General features: G+C 39.8%; 2 protein-coding genes across 6 annotated transcripts in view; one reads left to right on the top strand and one right to left on the bottom strand.

Moving 5' to 3' along the window:
* Positions 1-1,349: 1,349 nt before the first annotated feature.
* CNIH4 (cornichon family AMPA receptor auxiliary protein 4) lies at positions 1,350-9,152 on the bottom strand. Of its 3 annotated transcripts, none has more exons than XM_062490460.1 (5): positions 9,000-9,138; positions 7,648-7,716; positions 6,724-6,836; positions 2,624-2,764; positions 1,350-2,028 (listed from the first exon to the last, which is right to left on the bottom strand). In XM_062490460.1, exons 1-5 carry the CDS (start codon positions 9,066-9,068, stop codon positions 2,001-2,003), a joined length of 420 nt encoding a protein of 139 aa, XP_062346444.1. In that variant the 5' UTR covers positions 9,069-9,138; the 3' UTR covers positions 1,350-2,000. The 3 variants fall into 3 exon arrangements, with proteins under 3 accessions (XP_062346444.1, XP_062346446.1, XP_062346445.1); XM_062490462.1 differs by lacking the exon at positions 9,000-9,138 and adding an exon at positions 8,935-8,950 and having other exon boundaries at positions 7,648-7,744; XM_062490461.1 differs by lacking the exon at positions 2,624-2,764 and having other exon boundaries at positions 9,000-9,152.
* NVL (nuclear VCP like) overlaps positions 9,128-21,566 on the top strand; it is a 37,950-nt gene continuing 25,511 nt past the window's right edge. For 2 of the 3 annotated variants that reach the window (XM_062490459.1, XM_062490458.1), the window contains exons 1-12: positions 9,128-9,250; positions 11,192-11,265; positions 11,817-11,869; positions 11,960-12,056; positions 12,903-12,957; positions 13,501-13,767; positions 14,571-14,694; positions 14,987-15,063; positions 15,343-15,477; positions 16,940-17,041; positions 18,877-18,994; positions 19,507-19,651. In XM_062490459.1, coding sequence (XP_062346443.1) covers positions 9,194-9,250; positions 11,192-11,265; positions 11,817-11,869; positions 11,960-12,056; positions 12,903-12,957; positions 13,501-13,767; positions 14,571-14,694; positions 14,987-15,063; positions 15,343-15,477; positions 16,940-17,041; positions 18,877-18,994; positions 19,507-19,651 — 1,304 coding nt within the window. In that variant the 5' untranslated portion in view covers positions 9,128-9,193. Of the gene's footprint in view, positions 9,251-11,191; positions 12,057-12,902; positions 12,958-13,500; positions 13,768-14,570; positions 14,695-14,986; positions 15,064-15,342; positions 15,478-16,939; positions 17,042-18,876; positions 18,995-19,506; positions 19,652-21,566 lie in introns of those variants that run through there. The other variant, XM_062490457.1, reaches the window with a different exon arrangement.

The raw sequence follows: 21,566 nt of genomic DNA, 5'->3' as shown, positions 1-21,566 counted from the left end.
CCCTGTCCTCTGCTGGGAAATAGGGAGGTTTTGGGGTTTTTTACCATCAAAAGAATTTCTATGCTCTGTGGGTGTCCCAAGAGTGACATAACCACAGTATCCCTATTTCTAGCTAATTAATCATGTTTTTAATTATTACAAATACATTTTTGCTGTAGTTGATGCTGACTTCTGAAGATCTCTGTTGAAGCAGGCACTGACCATGTACAGTAAGAAGACTTCAACATTACCAGCATAATTGTAGTATCTGAAAGCTGCTGCTGAAGTTTTTACAACTCTTATAATCAGTTTTTGGATATAAATGAACAGAGAACTTATTTATCATGTTTTTAGCATCAGATGTCAAGTTGCTAGTTTAATTAATGGACTTTGAATTAGGTTAGTGTTCATGTTTCTCAGTGTGAAGCAAGTTTAGTGAAATGTATTTATTATCAGCAGTTCAGCAAGGACCTGACTTTGGCTCTTTCTTCTAACACCCAAAATATGTGTAGTAGGCTTTTTTTCACATGCAGATAAAATAATTTAATTGCCTACCATCATCTGCTAAAAAAGTTAGTTACTTTCTACTCTTTCAAAGTTTCATTTGCTCTCCTTTCTCCAGACCTACCTCCTGTCTGGGTTTTGGCTTTATAGGGCAGTACTTTTTGTAGTCTGAGGTTATGCTGTCAGGTACTCAGTGGCATCCAGCTGGGGTAGCTGTTTCCTTAGTTATTTTTTTAATGAGCACAATTTTCAGCAGTTCTTAGTTTTTAACACAGCTGAACTTGGACTCCATCTATCAAAAATGTAAAGCCAAACTTCTAGAACAAACACTGAACACAAGGTTATCAACACCAATAAAGCATCAGTGTTGCCTTTTCATGGCTATCCCCAAAAACAGTTGTTGACTCCAGCTGTACACTGGAACTGCAAATACTCAAGAAGAAAAAGCTCATAAATTTTTGGACGTAATTACAGAAATGTATCTTTTTCAAAGTGTTTTAATTGATGTGTTTGTTCAAAGAGACCTGTTTGCAAGCACGTATAAAAAACTTAAAAGACACTGAGGGTACAAACTCAGGTTTATACACTTATCACCGATGCAAGAGCTGCACAAAGAGAACTTGCTGGTATCACTGAAGCAGAATCACATCAGAATTGAGATGGAGGGGGGCGGGGGGTGATGGGTTACCAGACCATTTCCCTGAGCTAGACGGACTCTAGTTTCACCCCACTGGCTGTGCAAACAGCAGGTTCAGGGAGTACCAACTGCAGATAGTCTTCAACTCCACCCCAGTGCAATATGTTCTTTATCTGGATCTCCATGATACACTTCAGTGACAAAATAGGAATTGAAGGGAAAAAACAAGTATTAATCACGTTTCTTGTTTATCTGCACTCTTACAAGTGTCATATGCACCAAAAAATCCATCCAAATACAAGACTTCATATAGGTTGCTGCAGGGGGAATGGGGAAAGGGAGGAAAACGTAACTTTTGTTCCATTGATTTTTGTCTGGAAAGAGTACCAATGAAAAGATGCAAGATGTGCTCCTGTTCCACTTTGAAATCTCTTCCGAGTGCTGCTTCAAATTAGGCTCTGATAGGACAGCTTGGCAGCCAGAGTCTTGTCCTGACGCCTCTCAGCAAGAATCAGGTATCATTGCTGCACTTAAATGTGTTCTGGAACTACCATCATTACCAGCTCATGCTGCTGAAACAAGTTTCCCTTATCACCTTTTAATTCCTGCAAGGTCACTTCTGTAAGCAAGGATTTCATCTTGCAGAAACAGTAGCTCCAGCAGTTTGGCTTGTAAAGGAACAAAGACGACTGCTACACAGATCCAATGTCTTTTGAAAATATTTTATGTTAAAAATACAGAAAAATATTTCTTGTTCAAAGAGGAAAAATATACTGCATGACGACACTGATCTAGGTGTGTTCGGGAGGTGTCTGTGGCTCCACAACCAGTCACTGGAGTGATGACCCAATTTGGCAGCTAATGGTTCTCTTTCAACTTCTCAATCATTTATCAAAGCCAGAATCATACTGTGACAAAACAGAAAACATGATACCAGTGGATTACTGAAGCTTGTACAAGCCAGGAGCAGCTTTCACTGTCACAGGAGAGCTGCACTGAGAGAACCTGAAATAGAAAGTCAAGGCACCCCTGCTGTGTGCTTTTGTTTAGGAAGACAAGGCTGCAGAAGCAATACTGAAGCAGAGGAACAACAGCTCTGTCACCTTGAAGTAGTGGGCATTATCACAGAACACATCTTTTTTGTTTGGAGTTTGTAACTCCACCAGATCAACTTCATTTTTTAGAACCAATTTGTAGAATAAACTAAGTTCTCAAGAGTATATCCTTTCTAAACAGGCCACTTACAGTAGGTGCTGAAAACATGCTCTTTACATTGTCCTTACGGTTTTGAGAGTAAGGAATAGCCTGAGTTTCCAAACAGTGTTTGATCAGAATGAATAAAGGCATATGAGCCCAGAGATAGCTGTCAAAATATATTACTGAGGCTTAGCCAGATGCAAAAACTAAGACATGAATACCAGCAATTACACTAGTGGATTAGAGGAGATAAAAATAGCTGGCAGACAATCCCTTTGTTCCTTGGCAGCAATTTTTGAAACTAACCTGTAAAGGTACATGAAGAAACAGAGCAGATGAAAGCCCAGCTTAATCATGGCTTCTTTCATGTGTGATTTCAGTTGTCCTCGGTTATGGATCTCTGTGGGATCAAATACTCCCATGTTTCCACTTGGCACCATAATGTACCTGAAAGTTAAAGGGGGAAAAAAAAAAAAAAAACCACACAACACAACCCAAAAATGTAATCACCGAAACACTAGGGAGTGTCAGGGCAAGAGGCAGGGTAAAGCTTGCCAAGAAGGGACTTTAATCTGGAGAGTTGTTTCACAATTCAAGGTAAGGGAGTCCTGGACATTGCAGCTATCTCTGCCACCACAACCCACAAATAATAAGAGAACAAGTACTACTAAAAACATCAGCTTAGCTTCCCATGTATAAGTGGGAAAGATTCCAGGTAATAGCCAATTTCAGTTTATTTTAATTGCTGTTCACAGTTAGTTGCTGTCGTGGGGAAAATGCCCACCCACAGTGGAAAGATGCATTAGATGAAAGGGACTGGAAAAGAACCTAATTTAACTAAGAATCAGTGATTTCTTTAGCAAAAAAAAAAAAACCTCACAGTGAAAATCACAACCTCCAGTGGTCACAATGAGATGGTACAAGCCAAGGCAAAGGATCCGTGCCGTTACTCCTGCCCTTGTCACAGCAATCCTGGGACACCACAGCCCAGACACTGAGGCTGACAGGATGAATCGGGCAGAACTGAAGATGTCAGGTTCTGCTGTCTGAACCCACATGAGAGCAACAGCTGAGTGAAGCCAAGTGGAATGTAAGCCAAGGAAGCTTAAAACCAGTAAAAACCAAGTGTTTATGTCCTGTGACAATTGAGCCAGCAGCATGTTCTCTTGTCAGAATTTCTTGAGGGAACACATGGAGTTCTTACTCCAGCTGAGCTCAGGCTAAACATCATTTCACTATGATGTTATACAGGCTCTACTTTCCTGGAATCAGACTCTTTCTATATAGGAATTTAACTGTCCTAAAGCTGGAGCAGAAACACGGTCTCAGAACACTTCAATTTTCTTCATTTACTCCAATGGCACAACTTGTAGTCCAAAAGGCACTTCCCCCACTCTTACAACATTCATTTCCATAACAGGAGAGGAAGGCATGGGAACAAGCAACAGGGGGGTTTTCTAGCAGCAGTAGGACATTAGGAAAGAAAAAGTTCAGCCCACAGCAATTGTCTGTCACAGAGGCACAGAAAAGCAGCATATTTGACTAATACCAAAGACAGTTGCGTCCCATTAAAAATAGTTCACGTTAAATAATTCCAGCTTGAAATTCTCCCCTAATTTTGAAGTTCTGAAGAGTTGTTCTGTTTTTTAGTGTTATAACACAAATTATTAATCCATTTCATGGGAAAGTAGCACATTTTATTGGAATACAAAGAGGAACACATTTCCTGTACCGTTTTATCCTAGAAACAATGTAAAATGGTGACACTTAAATGATGCACCTTAATTATGTAAGCTGTGAGGCATTTCTTCTAAGAGGCTCACAAAGCAGGACAGCCTATATGCTATATCTAAGGAACTGAGCCATGGATACAATTCTGCTGGATGCTAACAAACCCAGCTCAAGCCAGCTGATATCCTCTAAACAACAAAAAAACCTGCAGCAAACAAGTAAACTGTCAGCTTTAATAAATACACACATTAGTGCCTCTAGGATTTGCATTCAGTGGAAGCTGCTATCACAGCAACAGGACACTTCCCTCTAGATTTCCCAGTTTTGGAAGGGATATAGAAGTTCTGTCCAGAATTTTCAGTGAATTGTAAAGATATTTTTTTCACTCTTTCAGTTTTATCTTCTTAAAGGCATGACAAGAATCTCATTATTTGGGCCTGTTCTCTCAAGGAGATCTATATAACAAAGAAGGAAAAAAGACCTGAATACTTCCCTTTGAGTTTTAAAACAAGGAGAATGTAAGATAAAACTGTCTCACTGGAGACACTACAAAATTAATCTAAAAAAAAAAGTTAAATATCATCTGAGGGTGCTGAACAAGAAGGGCCAGTAGAATGTTACAATAAACATGTTGAAAATTTGAAAGTCTCTCTTAATGATGATTTTGACTAATTTTTCCTTCCCAGGATTTGTTTCTGATATCCTTCCCACACAAAACCTCTTTTCTCTCACTGAAATCCTTGAGAGAATTACTAAATTAAGCCAGTACTGCTGGTAGCTGCCATGTAGTCACTGGAATTAAGGAGGATTTAAAGAAAAGTGAATAAGGGGACGACATTATCCTACCTTTCCCTCTATCACTTACACAGCAAAGCAGGGACTTCTTCAATCTCAACAGAATTATTTTTTTCTGTATTTCTAATCTAAATTTCCCCTCTTTTACTTTGCACCCGTTACTCCTGGTGCTATCCCTATAGTTCCCAATGAGCTGAAAATGCTAAACCCCACACTTGCTTTTGCAGGCCTCCAACTCCTTCACTAGAGGTGGGATAGTCCAGACTATCAGTGTGGGAGAAACTCCTCAACACACAGAAAGAAGGGAGAATTAGTGATAGAGGCCTAATATTTTGACTTCTTATTGCCTACACTGCACATCTAAAATTAAGGAAACAATCCTGGATTTTAGGATATTCAGAATATTTACGCTATGTAGAACATATATAAAATGAGAGCTGTCAATACAAAACAGCAATCAAAGCTTACTGGCTGACATGTAGAAATAGAAATAATTTGTCTTTTAAAACTCCCTCTGACCAGTTTTAGAAGGGAAAGCAAGTGGCTACTTTAAAAATTAACCTAAGTACACAAAATGAAGCAGCAAAGTGGCAAACAGCACAAGAAATTTTGACAGTGTCAAAGAAAATGCATTCTGTCTGTGGTGTCTCAGCCTTGCCTAAATGAAACATCACACCCTAAACTTGCCAGCAGATCCCCAACCAAATACTGGTCACTGTAGGTCACAGCCATACATAGGGAGGGGCAGAAAAAAACAGGCAAAGCCATGCCCTATGTGTGTGTATTTAGACATTTATTTATTAAGCATAAAGTTATACTGTCTCATGTTTCTCCATCTTAGAAACATTTGAAGGCTTTGCTGTTCTTTGGAAAATAAGGGTTATATTTATCGATATTTAAATAGCACAGCTATTTTTCCCCAAAACAACCAGGTTTTCAGTGCAGAGATCCTCAACTTTGTTTTTATAAGAGCTATGAAACTTCTTCTTTAATCCTACCAGCAACTCAACTCATCCCTGCCAACAGTTAGCCCTGGCAGGTTCAGGAAAACAAGAATTACAGCCAGCTTTCCATACCTGTACATTTAACATTTGGGCTTTTGGGTTCCCTCAGTATAGTGACTGGAGATAATTTGTGATAAATCCAAATCCAGTTTCCATCAGCTAAACACCTGTGAAGGGTCAGTTCTCCACACACCTGATATCAATGATATCAGATTAAAAAAAAGAACATGGTTGGAACTGACAGCCCCAGTGTTGCCACCTGGAAACCCCCACTGGTAACTAAACCATTTCCAAGGGTGGCAGTCCAGTGTACACAGAGCAGTAACACTGACAGCTGTCCTAGGGTGAAAAGGCTGCAAACCTTCCCAAATACAAATCTGCAGGATGGGGAACCAAAACCAATGCAGTTGGAAGAGGAAGGCACAAGTCAGTAAATGAAGGAAGGTGCAGAGGACAGCACCCCAGCCCCATGGTTTAACACCCATCAGCCATGCTAGCCTAAGCACTTCTATGCTGATAGCACTATCAGGAACAGCATGAAAACAGTATTAACTCTGTTTTCAGTACTATTTCATAATCCCAATTAATCTGCTATGATTTCCTGTGAATTGGAAGTGACCCACAAATGGAGATTCCTGGGAACTAAAGAGAATGCAAGCCAAGGCCAAAAGTTACATGTCCTTCACACTGTTTGGTTTCTTGTCATTAAAATGGCACATGCAAAAATATGTCAGTTTGATCAATAAAGACTGTTAGCAGCTCAAGAACACAACTGAAAACATCTCACCAATGACACATTATTCATCTTTGTACTACACTTAAAGCTAAACTAGTAACAGTGCTAAAGAGAAGCCCCACGAGCCCTTGAGCACTTACCTATATATATTCCATGTGGCCACTGGCAGGTTAAGGAGAAAGATGAACCAGTGCAATGAAATAAGCATTAATACTGTGACAACAGCATGGCCAACCACCTCAGGCACCACCCACTGCAAAAAAGGGAAAGAGGAAAGAGTTACATGCACAAATGTAAATTCCTTTATGAAAAAGACATCTATTTGGGATTATAATCTGATTATAACCATGAAAAATCTGAAGAATTGACAGCAGAGGCATGTGATTCCATCACAGTGTGGACAAATTAATGCCTTCAGGCAGATTCCACACAAGTTAGCAGAAATGGAGCCCTGGGATATTGTAACAGAGGTGCTTTTCCCAAGAGTTGCAAACATTTCTAGAGAGCAGCACAGTCTGAACACAACCATAATACACAAGCATTCAAGAAAGAGAACTGAGAAAGTATACAGAGCTCATTTGAAATCACTCCAGAGAACAGTGGGTTTGGGAATTCAGATAATTAAAACCTGCACAAACAGCCCCAAGCTTGAAACAGATAAGAAAGCTGATCAATATAAAAACTGGCATCTTTAAACTGGGTCAGACCCTGGCAATTACACGTTCTTGGTTTGACAGGATCCTGTACCATTCTCTCTCACATTAAGAAAAAAATACCTTTAAATCAAAGCGAACACACGCATGGGAAGGCCACACTGATTTAAATCTAAGAGTTTTAAGCAGATTAACTGAAAATGGTAATTTTGTGATGGAATTTGCTGAAAGATGGACATCAAAAAAAAAAAAAAAAACAAACAAACAAAAACAAGCAGGCTGAAATAAGGTATACATGCAAAATAGTGCCAATCAAGGCTCCTCAGGTATCCATCACACCCCAGTTATTTGCAATGTTCAGATGAAGGATGTGGTTTTCTAAAACCACAGCAAATGCAAAGAACAATTTACTTTATTGAGCTTGGAGCAGCATGATCTAGCGTTGATGTAGTCACATTCCAGATCTGATAGTGTGATTATCTGAAGTTCAGGATAAGGAAACACTGCACTGTAATTCAGAATACACAAAGCTTTACTTTTAGCCAATAAACTGGGGAAAACCCTCTGCTCTCAGAGTTCACGGCCTCGCCGTACCTCCCTATGTCAAAGGCATGCTTCAATTAGTTACAACTCACTTCCACTTTAGATTGAAGGCTTGGCTACATTTTATCATCAGGACAAGTGATTTTATTACAAATTCTGAAGGGCAACTGTTGCACAAATGCTAAAGTTCAGTTCGGCCCTTAAAACAACCAGGAAGGCAAACTCAGTACTTTTAGTATCAAAATTGTTACTACAACCCTTGAAACCAAAACTTAAAGGGCGGGAGAAGATAATACACTTCCAAACTCTCCTCACAAAATTGCGCAGTTTTAAACAGTGAATCTACGGTTTTTTGGTTTTGTTTTTTTCCCCAACAATTACAACAACATTGAATTAATTAATACTTTGCTAGGAAATAGTAGGATAACATATAATAAAGATAACAATAATATCTAATATATAATAATAGAGTATCAGCTGAATGAACTCTCGGACTGAAATACAAATATTTCAGACAGAAAAGTCCTCTCAAAGAAGGCTTAGGATGCACGTGTGCACCTCGCAGTGCTGTCTTGTAGAGCTCATGGCTCTTTTCTCCAAGGAAGCGACCACTAAGAGGTCTTTTTCCCATTCCTAAAAACGGGTAAAAGCTGTTCATTTTTCAACAAATAACTTATCCTTCTAGGATGAATTTTTTTTTTCGAGTGGTTTTGCTAAGATAACTGAATAGACCCTGAAAAATCCCATCGGGATTGAATGTGAAAACCAGTTGCCTTTTATTGAGAAAAGTAAGGGAAAGAAGTCACATCCGTGCCTTTACACTGCAAGGACGCCAGCCAGCAAAGACTGCGGGCCGGCCTCTAACAAAAGCGCATGGAAATCCTGCTCGCCGAGGAGCTCGGAGCCACGAACGCACCGCTGAACGGGCACGGAGCAGGGAAACACTGCCGGCCGCACTCCTCGGGCCCCTGGGGCTCCCTCCCGCCCACCCCCCGCTCCTTGTGCCGCGCCCCTGCCTCCTCGGCCGCGGCCCCTCAGCCGCCGGGCTGCGACCGCGGTCCGGGCTCCAACCCGCGCCGCCGCCGCCGCCGCCGCCCCACAGCCCCCGGGCCCCGCGGCCATCGCCCGGCGCGACACCCGCACCCCTCCGCCCACCGGTGCCTCAGCGGGCCCGGCCCGCCCCGAGGCCACTCCCTCCCCGAGCCGGAGGAGCAGGATACGAAGTAGACGGAGAGGAAGATGAGAGCGCAGCAGTCGATCAGCGAGAAGATGAAGACCACCGACTCCATCCCGCCGCCGCGCCCGCCGCGCTCGGGCCCTCCCGGCCGCCGTAGGCACCGCCCCGCCCGGGCGGGCCTGCGCAGCGCGGCATGCTGGGAAATGGAGTCCTCTCTCAGGTGGGGGGGTGGCGGCCATGCGGTGCCGGCCCGGCCGCGTCTCCGATCCCCGGCTGAAGCAGCGCATCAAGCAGGTACCGCCCGCCCGCCCGCCTGTCGGGGCACCCCCGGTACCACCGGCACCGGCAGCCGGCGGGGAACTCGTGTATCCGCCTGTGGCTGAGGGGCCTTGAGTCATCCGGCCCTCTCAGCGGCAGGAGAGGACCAAACCCCGGCCCTGCCTCTGAGGGCTTTCGAAAGGCCTTAAAAAGGCTTTAGAAAGGTCTATTGGTTTATTTTCTTTATTTTAATTTTCTGTAAAATATTTTTTTTCTGTCATTCTTCTGGTCTCTTTAGTACTTCTGTTTTTGAGGCTGGCTGCTGCTGCTTCACATGAAATGAAATGAATAGGGCAAAATAAATGTACTCAAAATATACATATATATACACATACATATATATATGTATATATATGTGTGTGTATATGCACACACGGTGTGTATCTGTATATGTATATACGGTACATGATAGATATATATGCATGCGTCTATATATGTAGATATATAGATATATGTATATGCGGTATATAGGTACTTGTATGTAAATATATATGTATATATGTGTGTGTATACGTATATACTTGAACCTTAGGAAGAACTTCTTGAGAAAAAGGGTGATTGGACATTGGAGTGGGCTGCCCAGGGAGGTGATGGAGTCACCTTCCCTGGAGGTGTTTAAGGAAAGACTGGATGTGGCACTCTGTGGTGGACACCATGGTGTTCAGTCATAAATTGGACTTGATGATGTCAGAGGTCTGTCCCAACCTGACTGATCCTTTGATTCTGTGATATTGGCAAATGCTGTTTGTATTTAGAAGCAAGTACAGTGATTTTATTAAATAGCTGAGAAAAGGGGAGCATGGGATTACTTCCCAAATACATGTGGGAACAGCAGGGAAAACTATGATTCCTTCAAGTGGCACAGTGCTGTGTCACATCTTATGATAGTTTATAATAACTTTTCACCTTGAATACCAGGTTTCTGAGCCTCTGAATAAATGTACTCCACTTCTAACTTTAAAATGAGACAGTAATTGCTCAAGGAAACTTGCCTGGTTTAATTGGCAAGATTACATTGAGTGTGTCTCAACTATTCCAAAGTGGAGAACCTAGCTGGGTTTATGGTAGCCTTGATGTTTTGTGCAGGGCAGGAGCTGCCCATGGGTGATCTGAAGTGCAGTGTAATTTTAAAAACTAAATGCGTATTCAATTTGATTGTTTTGTGTAGAGTTATTAATTTAAATGAGGGTTTGAAATCCTCCTTGCTGTGGCATTTGTGATACCAGATCTTTTAGGATGATTCTATTTTTTCTTCCCTTTTTTAAAGAAGGGACCCATCTTTATGGTATCAAAAGTTCCCGCTGCTGATTTGGGGAGTGGGGGAGAGAAGCAAGTGGAGTACAGTAGTACATGAAATTTAGTACATTTTCTCACACTTTCATAACTGGGGTTTGAAAATGGGTTGAATTAGCTGCTGCCAGAGCAATAAAAAGGCTTGATAGGATTCACCTTATTAACAGACTTCTCTATAGTATTCTCTGAAATGTCTTGTAAAGATTAAAGTTGTTCTTATGGGAGTATCCATGCTGATTCATATAGATAGTTTTGTTTTGAGGGCAGGAGATTTAAACCAAAAGGAGGATAACTGAGAGGAACCAAGATGGTGTGTGGACTACAGAGTCAGCTTTCTTGCTAAATAAAAGTAACAGAGCTGACCAGCAAAAGTCATCAAAGCCCCCAGATGTAGGATGCTGCCTTTTCCTAGGAAGCAGAGCTGCCCAGTAATCTGTTCTTTAATAAGTATTTCCCATTTCATTGGAAGTACTGTCTGGTGTGTAGCAAGGCAGTAAAAAGCTGATTCTGATTTTCATTTCAACTTTTAAGGAGGGCAGAATTTAAAATAGGCGTATTTCTCAAGCTGTTCTGGGGAAGTGATTGACAAAGGTTTTATTCCCTGCTTAAAATTCTTCATTTCAGTATCTTGCAAGTAGTAAATGCGGGCAGTATGTTGACATTGGAATTCTAGCATCTGATTTGCAGAAAACCTACAGGTGAGCCAAGATTTGTCTTCTTATATTCTGTCTTTGAAATGTAGAATATATTAGTTTGTTCTTTCACATTCATGATGAAAGTTGTAATTTTCTTTATGTTACCTTCATTACCAGTTGTTGATTGAAACAACAAGATTGTTTGCCTCTGCTGATATATTTAATGGCTCATATTTTATTAATGCATTGGCATTACAAGATCTAGTTGTGGTTTGGGTTTTTTTATGGTTTGTTTTTGTTTTCTTGTTTTAAATAAAAAGCTGCAGACTCGTTGCAGCATGTTGGGGTTTTCCATGGTGAGTTTAAAATAGGGGGGAAAATAACACCTCGGTGCAGACATGGGCAGGGAGACAGAGGGTCCAGTAAGACACTAATACCTTGCTCGGTCTCTCAGCAGGACAATCATGTTTTTTTGCCCAGGTAGTCTTTAATAAGAACCTGTGTGGAAGCTTGGGAATCAACTTCCCATGTACTTTTTCCACTGGGAATGACGTTATGTTGAGGGAAAAATCAGTTGGTGTAACCTGTTTTTTTGTGTTTTTTTTTTTTTTCAGTGTAGATTATGGACGAAGAAAAAGAAATGCCTTTAGAATACAAGTTGCAAAAGGTACATCTGTTAATATTGTGTCCAACATGTCAAATTCTTTGACTGTACTTTGGCTGTTAATTCTTAACATGGTTGAGCCTTTTCTTGCAGTGTTTGAAATAATCAGCAATGAAAAAGAACGCGAAGATTTGGCAGTTTTAGAATCTGAACACGTGGCAAAAAGAGCAAGACAGCAAGAGAAAAATGAGTAAGAAGAATTTTTACCACTAGATTAATAATGCCATTGCCATTACCATTTCTTTAAAGCTTTCTGGGTTTGGTTTATTGTATTTTGGTTATTTCAAGGCTGCAGGTTGATTTCCCATAGTTACCTGTAGTTACTGGAAACTTTTTTTCGTGCTGAAGACAAGCAGATATTAGAGGCAATCATGATTTCTTTGTGTTGGGGAACATACAGCCCTGAATTAGTGGACAACCTTATGGCTTCCTTGGTAGTTTTCCACATAATAATACCCTGTTCCTCATGTGTTTCAGATCCTTTGTTTTATTCTTAATCGTTCTTGGGTGTGAAAGATGCTGGGCACATCTGAGAGATGGGACTACCAGACAGGCTATTCAGAGTAAATCACCAGTGGGTGTGAGATTGGAAGGAAGATTTCCTGACTCCTAATCCAGTCCATAATCTCATGGAGTGTTCTGTTTTCTCTAACCTGGGATAGATATTAATGATCTCATGGGAAGCACAGGACGCTGTTGTCAGAGGGGTTGGTCTGGTTCAGCAGTGATTTGGTCATATTTCCCTTGGTGAACTGAACCAGAATGAACCTACATCACTTTTATATAGGTCTGTCTTTCAGACAGGTTGGCAAGTTGATCCAACTCATCACACACTTGGAAAGGATGCGTTTTTTTTAACTTTCCATGGTGGAAGATTATGAGCATAGGAGTCAGGAATTTCTCTCCAGCATTGGGCTACATACCATGACTATGGGGAGCCACATTGCGGAAATCGCTTTTGTTTTATTTTACAGATGTCTCACTTGCAGTTCTGCTCTGATAAATTAATAGTTTTTGTCTTCCCTTCCCTGTCAAGGACTACTGGGAGTGGCACAGAGGACTCTGACTATGATGATTATCCAGAAGATCTGGTAAGTTGTATTTTATTATGATTGTTTGTATTTGTATAATGTATGATTCTATGTTTTGAAATTGCGCTTGAAGAGTTTAAAAGGGGAGATAGAGATAAGGTCTAGTCAGAGTTAGCAATTCCACCTGAGATTCTGTGGGGCTGGAAGGAGACTGTTTTCTGAAGGAAAAAGAGGAACTTGTGGTGGGGAATCACTTTTGGGAAGGCACACTGAAGAGCCTGAAGGACTTGGCTGTCAAATGGATGAAGTGATTGAAGGAATTGACATTTCCAACTACTGCCAAAAGAGGTGCCTGCCCGTTAACAGGAGTCATTCCAGGGTAAATTGCAAAGGCTACTGCCCCTTCAGCCAGCACATGTAGGTTTATATGCAGTCATTTGGTTTGCAGAAGAGTGGGTTGGAAGATGCATTCCCTGTTTTCTCCAGCAGGGATAATGCTGAATTATGTTCATGAAATAGTTTTCATTGACCTCTAAATATAGATAATTCAAGTTAAAAACTGTCCTATGTATTTTCTTTATGTGTAAATGTGTACATCTGCAGTCTACAAATCAGATGAACAGCTCCCTGCTAAGCTTATACAAGAAAGGAAATCCTGGTTCTGTTCCACCCACTCCAAAAAATGACCCAGCGGAGACCTCTCCTTGTGTGAGAACAGCACCTCAAACAAGCACCCTCACACCAGAATCCAGAGGCGAAAGATGGATTTCTGATGGTGGCTGGTTCATTGATAAAACTCCTGATGGGAAAGACTTCTTCATTGACCTTTCTGAGGATGGGGAAGGAGAGGAAAAGAGACTGATTTCTGAGGTACTTTGTGTTTCGCAAACCCAAGGTGTCCTAAGTAGATGCATGAATAGAATTGGGCCATTTCAAGCACGTTGGTACGGAAGGTGGAGAGTCACCAAATAATGAGTTGCTTCCAGATTTTTTTGAGGAAAATGTAGTTCTTAGTATGAAGGAAGCCCAGATTAGTGCCCATACTGAGAGAAAGATGAGTGGAATGTGGCTGTTATTTAATGTTTTTGCCAGTGACCAGCCTACCTGGCCTGTGGCTTTCTGTAACCACAGCAGGTGATCTTCCTTAGCCAGTGGTAAAGTCTTAGTGACCCTGGGGAAAACAGGAAACTTCCTTTTATTTCTTTTATCCTGTAATACTCCTCTCGCATTTAACTTGTGTTAGCACTGAATAATATTTTCTTATACCCCCTTGTGACTTACTAGAAATAAAAATTATTTCCAATGGAGTAAATACATTCGTATAGTTATATTCATCCCCAAAGTGGATTCCTCCATGGCATGCAAATAACTGGTGTCTGATTTTGGTTAGTAGTTTTGAGGGGGTTTTTTGGTTTTGGTTTGGGTTTTTTGCTCATTTCTGTGTTCCCTTAACAAAAAAATATGACTATTGTAATTAATTCATTTAAAAATAAGGCAAATACTAAGTACAAAAAAGAGTTTCTTCAAAAAGAAGGTCTAAGTTCCTCCCTTGCTTGTCTTTATATAATTTGTGTAAGTTAAGCATCATAGACACACATTTTATTCTTTTAAGTTTTTGCAGAATTTCACTGATTTGGAAGGTTTTGTGTATATAATTTGCTTTTATATCCTAGAAATCAACTGATTTTTCTGTCTTGGAGAGTGAAAGAAAGAAGACAAAGGGCAGGAGAGCAAAAAGAAAAAAAGGAGAATTTCCAGATGTAGATGGAGAAATTGAATCCATGTTACTTAAGAAAGGTGAGAAGTTATTTTTTGTGTGTTACTCCAAACAAAGAGGTGGTACTAGATCATGGAGTCTGATACCAGAAAAATATTTTCTGATGTGCAGAGAAATGACCCCAGGCAGTTTTAAAAAGAAATTTAGTCTTAATGTTGTACTGAAAAAATATTGCAGTCCTGTGTGTACTACTAAAAAATAATATTACTCTGTGTGCTTCAGTATTTGTTTAGGCTGAGTACATTTTGTTCAGTATTAGCAAATGCATTTATTTATACCATGGCTAAATTTGTGTCTTTTCCTCCTTAACAGTGAGAAATAAGGGTTCAGAGCTTTACCACCCTTCAGTGAAGTTTGAGGATGTAGGAGGCAATGATGAAACATTAAAGGTTAGTTAAAATTTTATTGGTGGGCTATAGGATGGACTGAATAAAATGTGTCATGAAAAATGACAGAGAAGAACTATTGCAGAGTTCATCTGCATGGCACTGAGCAAAGCTGCTTGTACCAACAGCAATAAGGTTGTTGGTTTTTCTCTGATTAATCTTTCTGTAAACAGTCATTGAATTCAGATTGTTAAACAGAATTTGTTTTATTTTGCCCTGTCTATAAGAATAGCAGATACTAAATTTCTGCAATTTAAATGGAGATTCTCTTGTTCTTAACAGGAAATATGCAAGATGCTCCTTCACATCCGTCATCCTGAGGTTTACACCCACTTAGGAGTGGTTCCACCTCGGGGTTTTCTTTTGCATGGGCCACCGGGATGTGGGAAGACACTTCTGGCACAGGCAATTGCTGGGGTGAGATGGCTTCATATTCACAGCTTCTTCCTTTTTTGGGTTTCTTCTAGGGAATACTCTTCTTTCAGAGCAGACTTGAGCTTTTCATTGTAGCCATCCTATGATAGTCTGAAATATGTTAATCCTTACTTCCTTTGTTTACGTTCCATCTGAATCTTTACTTGATAGAACCTCATACATAAAGAGTCATAGTGACAAAGTTTTATGTGTGATTTAACTGTTTTGAAGCATTCCTAGAACAGAGCAATAAAGGCACAGGTGTTTTGAGAAGGGTATAAATGAAATATAATTTTGGTTAAATTTACTGTACTGTTTCAAGTCCAGTCTCAACCTTACCAGCTTTTATGGGGCATCACGTTGATTCTGTTGGGTGACACCTGTTGAACAGCTGATTTCTGAATTCCAAAACTGGATCTTGTCTTGCCTGTGTCATACTGATGTTTTCAGAGCACATGACACTACTGGTGTTAATAGTTTGGTGTGATGGTGAAGCTGCTGTGCCACTGTTCCTTTTTTGGATATAAATTTAAGGACTTTTAAGGGCTCTCAGTGATAACCCTGGACATTTCTTTTTCTTTAATACAGTTGCTTAGTAAATGTTGCTGATTATTACCTTAAATTTAGATGCATGTAAATTACTGGTTTTTGTAGTGCAGATAAGAAAATACTGACATCTGTTCCTGAAATGTTGGTTATACCCTTTTGACATTTTTTCACATGTTTCAGTTAAGAAGATTTAGATATTTTCTTTTTAATGCCTTACTGTAAAATGGAACCCTTTGAATAATTTGATGATACTTAATGCTTCAGTAAATATTTGTATGGTGGAAGGGTACTACATTTGAGGAAAGAAGCATGTCACAAGTGAAAAACTTTGAGATGAAACAAATTTAATGACTGTTTCTTGATTTTTTATTTTTTTTTCTTAAGTAAGAGATTTACAGTAGTGCTCTTTCAGGCAAATTATCTTCTTTGAGCACCATAGGGTCTCTGGTGGCTTAAGTTGCATAAATTAGGGATAATTTTCTTTTATATGTTAAATTAGGGATAGTTTTCATCTATATGTGATTCCAAGAGCTTGAATTAGGCTGCAACAACCTGTAACACTATTGTGCTACAGTCTGTTAAAGTTGCAGTTGTATTTATTTATTTTTAATCGCGGAAAACTTTGAGTGTGAGCTTTACAAGTGTCTTACTGTACAATCCTGCACAGGTGTTTCTGGAACACTCTGGGAAACAAACCTGGTGGGGAATACCATCCACACTGCTAAGCAATGCTTTATCCATTTTAAATTGGAGGATGCTCCTCATCTTTTTAAAAGATTCCTAAAGATTGATTTTTCCTTGAGTAATTTGTAATTTGTAGGTTTAAAAGATGTCAAGTTGAAAAATATTTGTCCTCAAGGACAGCCAGCATTTCTAACCTCTGGATATATCATAAAATGTTCCTTGTTTCTTCCAGGAACTTGAGCTCCCCATGTTGAAGGTGGCAGCAACAGAGATTGTGTCTGGAGTGTCAGGGGAATCTGAGCAGAAACTGAGGGAACTGTTTGAGCAGGCTGTGGTAAGACACCCACTGGAAATAGCTCTGTGAATTGTTTGTCTTTCTTTGTAAAGATTCATACTTTGTTGCTGTGGTTTGAACTGGAGTAAATGTGAGTGAGTGAATTTTTATCCTGCTGCACACATGACTTGTCTCTCTTTCTGTGACCAGAATTCCATTGTACTCTCATGATGTCACAGAGCACAAAGCATACTATTCTGAAGCCTTGACAAAAGATGGTTCATATGTAAAGATGGTTCAATGTAAAGAGAGCAACATAAATTATTTACATATTTGGATCTGCTTGGCTTGGTGTATATAAAAGAAAAAATTAAGAGCAGTTCATTGTGCTTTTTTGTTACAAGTGGGTTATGCTAGTTTTGTATGGTATGGAATTTGAGTGAATGTGAGAGATTTTAGGCTTTGGCAGTCCTAGGTAGAAAGCAGGAAATTTAGAACAAACATGATAGGAGCAGGAGAGAAGTTAAAGTCTTGCTTTGGTGTGACTTCTGGATGTAGTAGGAAGTAAAGAGAATGAGAGAGGTTGAGATAATTTTAATTTAAAGAAATGCAGATGCTTGTGATTTTTAGTATGGGGCTGATGTTTTACTTCATGTTTTTTTTTTTTTTGTTCCTGACCTCTGAAAATGTTCTGGTTTTCCAACTTCATTTCATTATTCTACTCTCCCCTGAAACTGTATGTAGGTATTCACAGTCTGCCCCTAAACAGGGTAAAAAGGTTAGTTGCAAAGCTGTTCGCTATTTCCTGTTCATACTAAATTTTAATTTTTAGCGAGTCTTGTTAAGAAGTTGTTTAGAATAAAATTACATAGGTTATGGCAAGGAGTTTTTAGAAATTACCTATGTTTTGTATGTATAGTGATCAAGGGGAGGTTGCTCTAAAATACTGTTGCAGAAATAACATCTGTTGCATAAAATATGTCTAAAGTAAGATCTCTTGCCTTTCTGATAGTCTCTTACACTGCCTTAAGTAGTTTTTCCACTTAGTTTTCGCAGCAGTTTTTGTGCAGGCGAAAAGACGATTCCCGTTTTTTTGGGTGCTGTGGGATCCCCCCTGTGAGAGCGGGAAAGGGAATGACCACGAGATGGCGCAGCCGGCCCCTGGGAACACCCCTTGCACCACGGGTGTACCACGCGGGTTTTTCACCTGGGACTTCTTTGGAACAGGATTCCAGTGTCTTCCTTAAGTGTTCCTTTGCAGTACTATTGCCTTTTGGGAACATTAATGATCTTACATCAGCTGAGCACCGTTATGTTAGTTAGGCTAATTATTAACCCATATTATCGTTGGCTTTTGGCGAAGTTCATGGACTTTTGCAATACTTAAAGTTTCTCACTGCTCATTTTTCCTCTTTGAACGTGGTGGGGCTCTGTAGTAGTCTTGAAGTTCCGTGGCCACCTACTGCTCCTTTTGTTTCATTCTGTGTGTCAGTAATGCTATTCTTGAAATGCCTCAGCTTTAACGTCACTAACAAAACAAACAACAAACCAAACCAGGCCTTCCTTGTGTGATTTTCATTTGTGGACTTCAGCAGACAGTCACAATGGAATATTTAGGGAAAACATAAGGCAACACAGGGGTATATTTAAATTTTAGACAGTGTATAGAGACACTTTAAATCTCATGCCTCAATTATTCCATAGCTTCAGATCAGTTAAGTTTCACAGTCTGGTGACTCTCCAGATTGTTAGCAAGAACAACAGAACTGATCCAGGAGTTGACTGTAGGGCAGATTTACAGTAGGAGTTACGGATCAGAGAACCTGAAACATTACTTTCTTGTAATACAGTCTGTCAGAGTGATTTTGTAATTATGAATCTTTCTTCTTCCTTAGTCCAGTGCTCCGTGTGTCCTTTTCATTGACGAGATCGATGCGATAACCCCAAAGAGAGAAGTCGCATCGAAGGACATGGAGAGGAGGATTGTAGCTCAGTTCCTGACTTGTATGGATGGTGAGTTTCAGCAGGAGCTGTGCTAAAACCAGATTGTAGTTATCATGCTTACTGTCTGCTTCCCTTCACTAGTGATTTGTGCTTACTTTAGAGGAGATAGTGGCAGTAATTTTTCTTATTTTGACACAGTTTGCCTGGGGAATGGTGGGAAGATCATAATAAATTTGGAGGGGTGTTACTGCAATATTTTCACAGTGGTCTGTACATCATTATGTAAGCCTGTCTGTTGTACAAACAGATATAATGGGGGAACCTGTTAAATTTATTAATAATTACTGAATCTGTTAATTTAAAAATTTTTGCTTAATTGCAAAATCTAAGTTTTAGGTAGTAGAGAGAGAGATGAACAGCAGTTCAGTCTGACTGTTGATCAGTTTATCTCTGCTGATAAACTAATCACACTACTGTCATGTGCTGCTGGTAAAAAAAAGAGAAAGAGAGAATCCCATAGATACGGGAACAAAGTTTGGACAGTGAGTATGAGTACTGACTTCCTTCCTTCTTTCCCTTAGACTTGAATAATGTGGCTGCCACTACCCAGGTCCTTGTTATTGGGGCAACAAACAGACCTGACTCCCTGGACCCTGCATTGAGGAGAGCTGGGAGATTTGACAGAGAAATTTGTTTAGGGATCCCAGATGAAGGGGCAAGAGAGAAGTATGTGTTGTGAATTTAAACTTTCTTTTTGATACGTTAATAAATAAGAAAATAATTTGTAAGTAAACATACAAATTAAGGAAAAGTACTTTATTGTGTTTGATTCTATTTGTACCTGTACACACCTGTGGGTCAGCACACACTGAAAAGTTGCAGAAGACATTAAGTGAGCACCTCTTTGTCTTGGTAGTTGTGCCTACATTTGGAGAAATTTCTTTCTTGTGTGCAGATCTGCTTTTAACATTATTCTAATGGCTTTTCAAGTGCCTTTACAGTACAGATGATGGAGTCAAATGCATCTTTTCTTGTGTTCAGGAAGTTAATATTCTATCTTTGGTCCTCCCTATGTAACTATTGAATTAGGAACATAAATTAAGTAAAGCTCATTTGTACCTTAAGCAGCAGGCCTGGATTCTTCCATCCCGTTCCTCATGGAAATACACCAATCCAGGCATAAAGCTGAGCTGTAGTCATCCTGTGTTGTGTAACTGTCCCTTTTTACTCCAAAGATTTATGACTGTCATACTAAGTTAAAAGAAATAAATCTATTTTTGCATTTTTAATTAAAAAGGAACTACTACTCATTTCCTCAACAGCAAGAAACACAGGAAGGGAAGTTTGAAAACCTTACAGCTTATCTTGTTATGGAAAGGAAAGAAAGGTTAAAGGATAAGTTTCTTATTCTCAAATAATCACATTTCTAAGTTGAAGAGGCAAACACTTCTGCTTGCAGTATTGCCCACTTTGCATTGTCAGCACTCAGGCCGTTATTCCACCCTAGGGTTTTCCTCCCCTTTTGGCCATACCTCCATTTATTTTTTTTCTCTTCCCTCCTTTCTCCCTCCAGATTTACTGCCCTGTAGTAATTGTGTTCCTCTTGGCTGTGGGTGGGGCATGCAGATGGGTAGAGGCAGAACTAATGAGTCACCTGAGGAGAGTTGTGATTCTCTGATAGTTCCTAGGGACCTGTTAAAATGATGATATTCCCAGAAACAGCACAGTGTTGAAGGACAGGAGTTGTGAATGGAAGATCTATTGTGGTGTGTCGAGGTCATTTACAGGTTGAAGTGGAGTCACAGGCATTCATATTATTGTTTGTGTGTATTTGTGTTCCTGGAGGTGTAGGCTTACAGCGACTGATGATTTTTTTTTTTAAATTCTTCTCTCCTCCTGCTTTTTGTTTTGTATTATGGGAGGCATGGTCTTGTTGGTTTGTTCCTTTATTTTGAAATGGAAGGGTTGCCTAGACCTTCTAAGTCCTCACAGTGTGCTGATTTACAGGGTGAATCTTGCTGAAGGCAAGATTTGAAGTGCTTAGTTGTGGTTCTGTGGCCTTAGGGGGTGGAGTGGGTTGAGAAAGTGTACCTGGAGATCTTGCTTTACCTGGTGTTTTCTTGTGCAGATTCAGAATGAGCTATTTGTAGTTCTGAACTGTTTACACTTTGACTCAATTGACTGCAGCTCTTCTCAGGTTGAAAAAATCTTGAGAAACAAGCTATTAGCCCTAATAAAAATTGAAAGGAAAGATGATGGAACTTGCTAGTGGGGAGGGACACAGATAAAATATATAATAATTTTAGAGTTTTGAAGAGTTTAATCACTTGATTTTTTTTCCGTAACTTTTCTGTAATTATGTTATTTGATCTAGAAATAATTGGAACTAGTTTGTATTGGAATTAGAAGTATGTTGCTGATCTGCACTTCTTTGGTTTGTGCTGCCTTTTAAAAATATTCTCCCAATGAAGTGTTATTTTGCTGCTGTATTCCGCTTTTAATGGTCAGGGAAAGATACCGAAGATTAAACCAGAGCTTCTCACACAGTCTTATTTCATTTGCTTCTTGCAGAATAGCTTATTGTCAATGTTCTTCAACAAATTTTTTAAAAGTGGCATGGGACAGACAGTGCAGGCTTAGG

The sequence above is a fragment of the Cinclus cinclus genome, chromosome 3 (assembly GCF_963662255.1).
Source record: "Cinclus cinclus chromosome 3, bCinCin1.1, whole genome shotgun sequence".
Classification (NCBI taxonomy): domain Eukaryota; kingdom Metazoa; phylum Chordata; class Aves; order Passeriformes; family Cinclidae; genus Cinclus; species Cinclus cinclus.
This window is presented reverse-complemented; position numbering and strand designations above follow the sequence as displayed.

What these genes read in the sequence shown, in the direction of transcription:
- CNIH4 (XM_062490460.1), bottom strand. Translation starts at nt 9,068, where the DNA reads ATGGAGTCGGTGGTCTTCATCTTCTCGCTGATCGACTGCTGCGCTCTC. An exon ending in GCTGCTCCAAGCTCAATAAA is followed by an intron (nt 6,837 to 7,647) that starts GTAAATTGTTCT and finishes CCTTTTTTGCAG; the next exon opens with TGGGTGGTGCCTGAGGTGGT. An exon ending in TTCTTCATGTACCTTTACAG is followed by an intron (nt 2,029 to 2,623) that starts GTTAGTTTCAAA and finishes GTTTTGTCACAG; the next exon opens with TATGATTCTGGCTTTGATAA.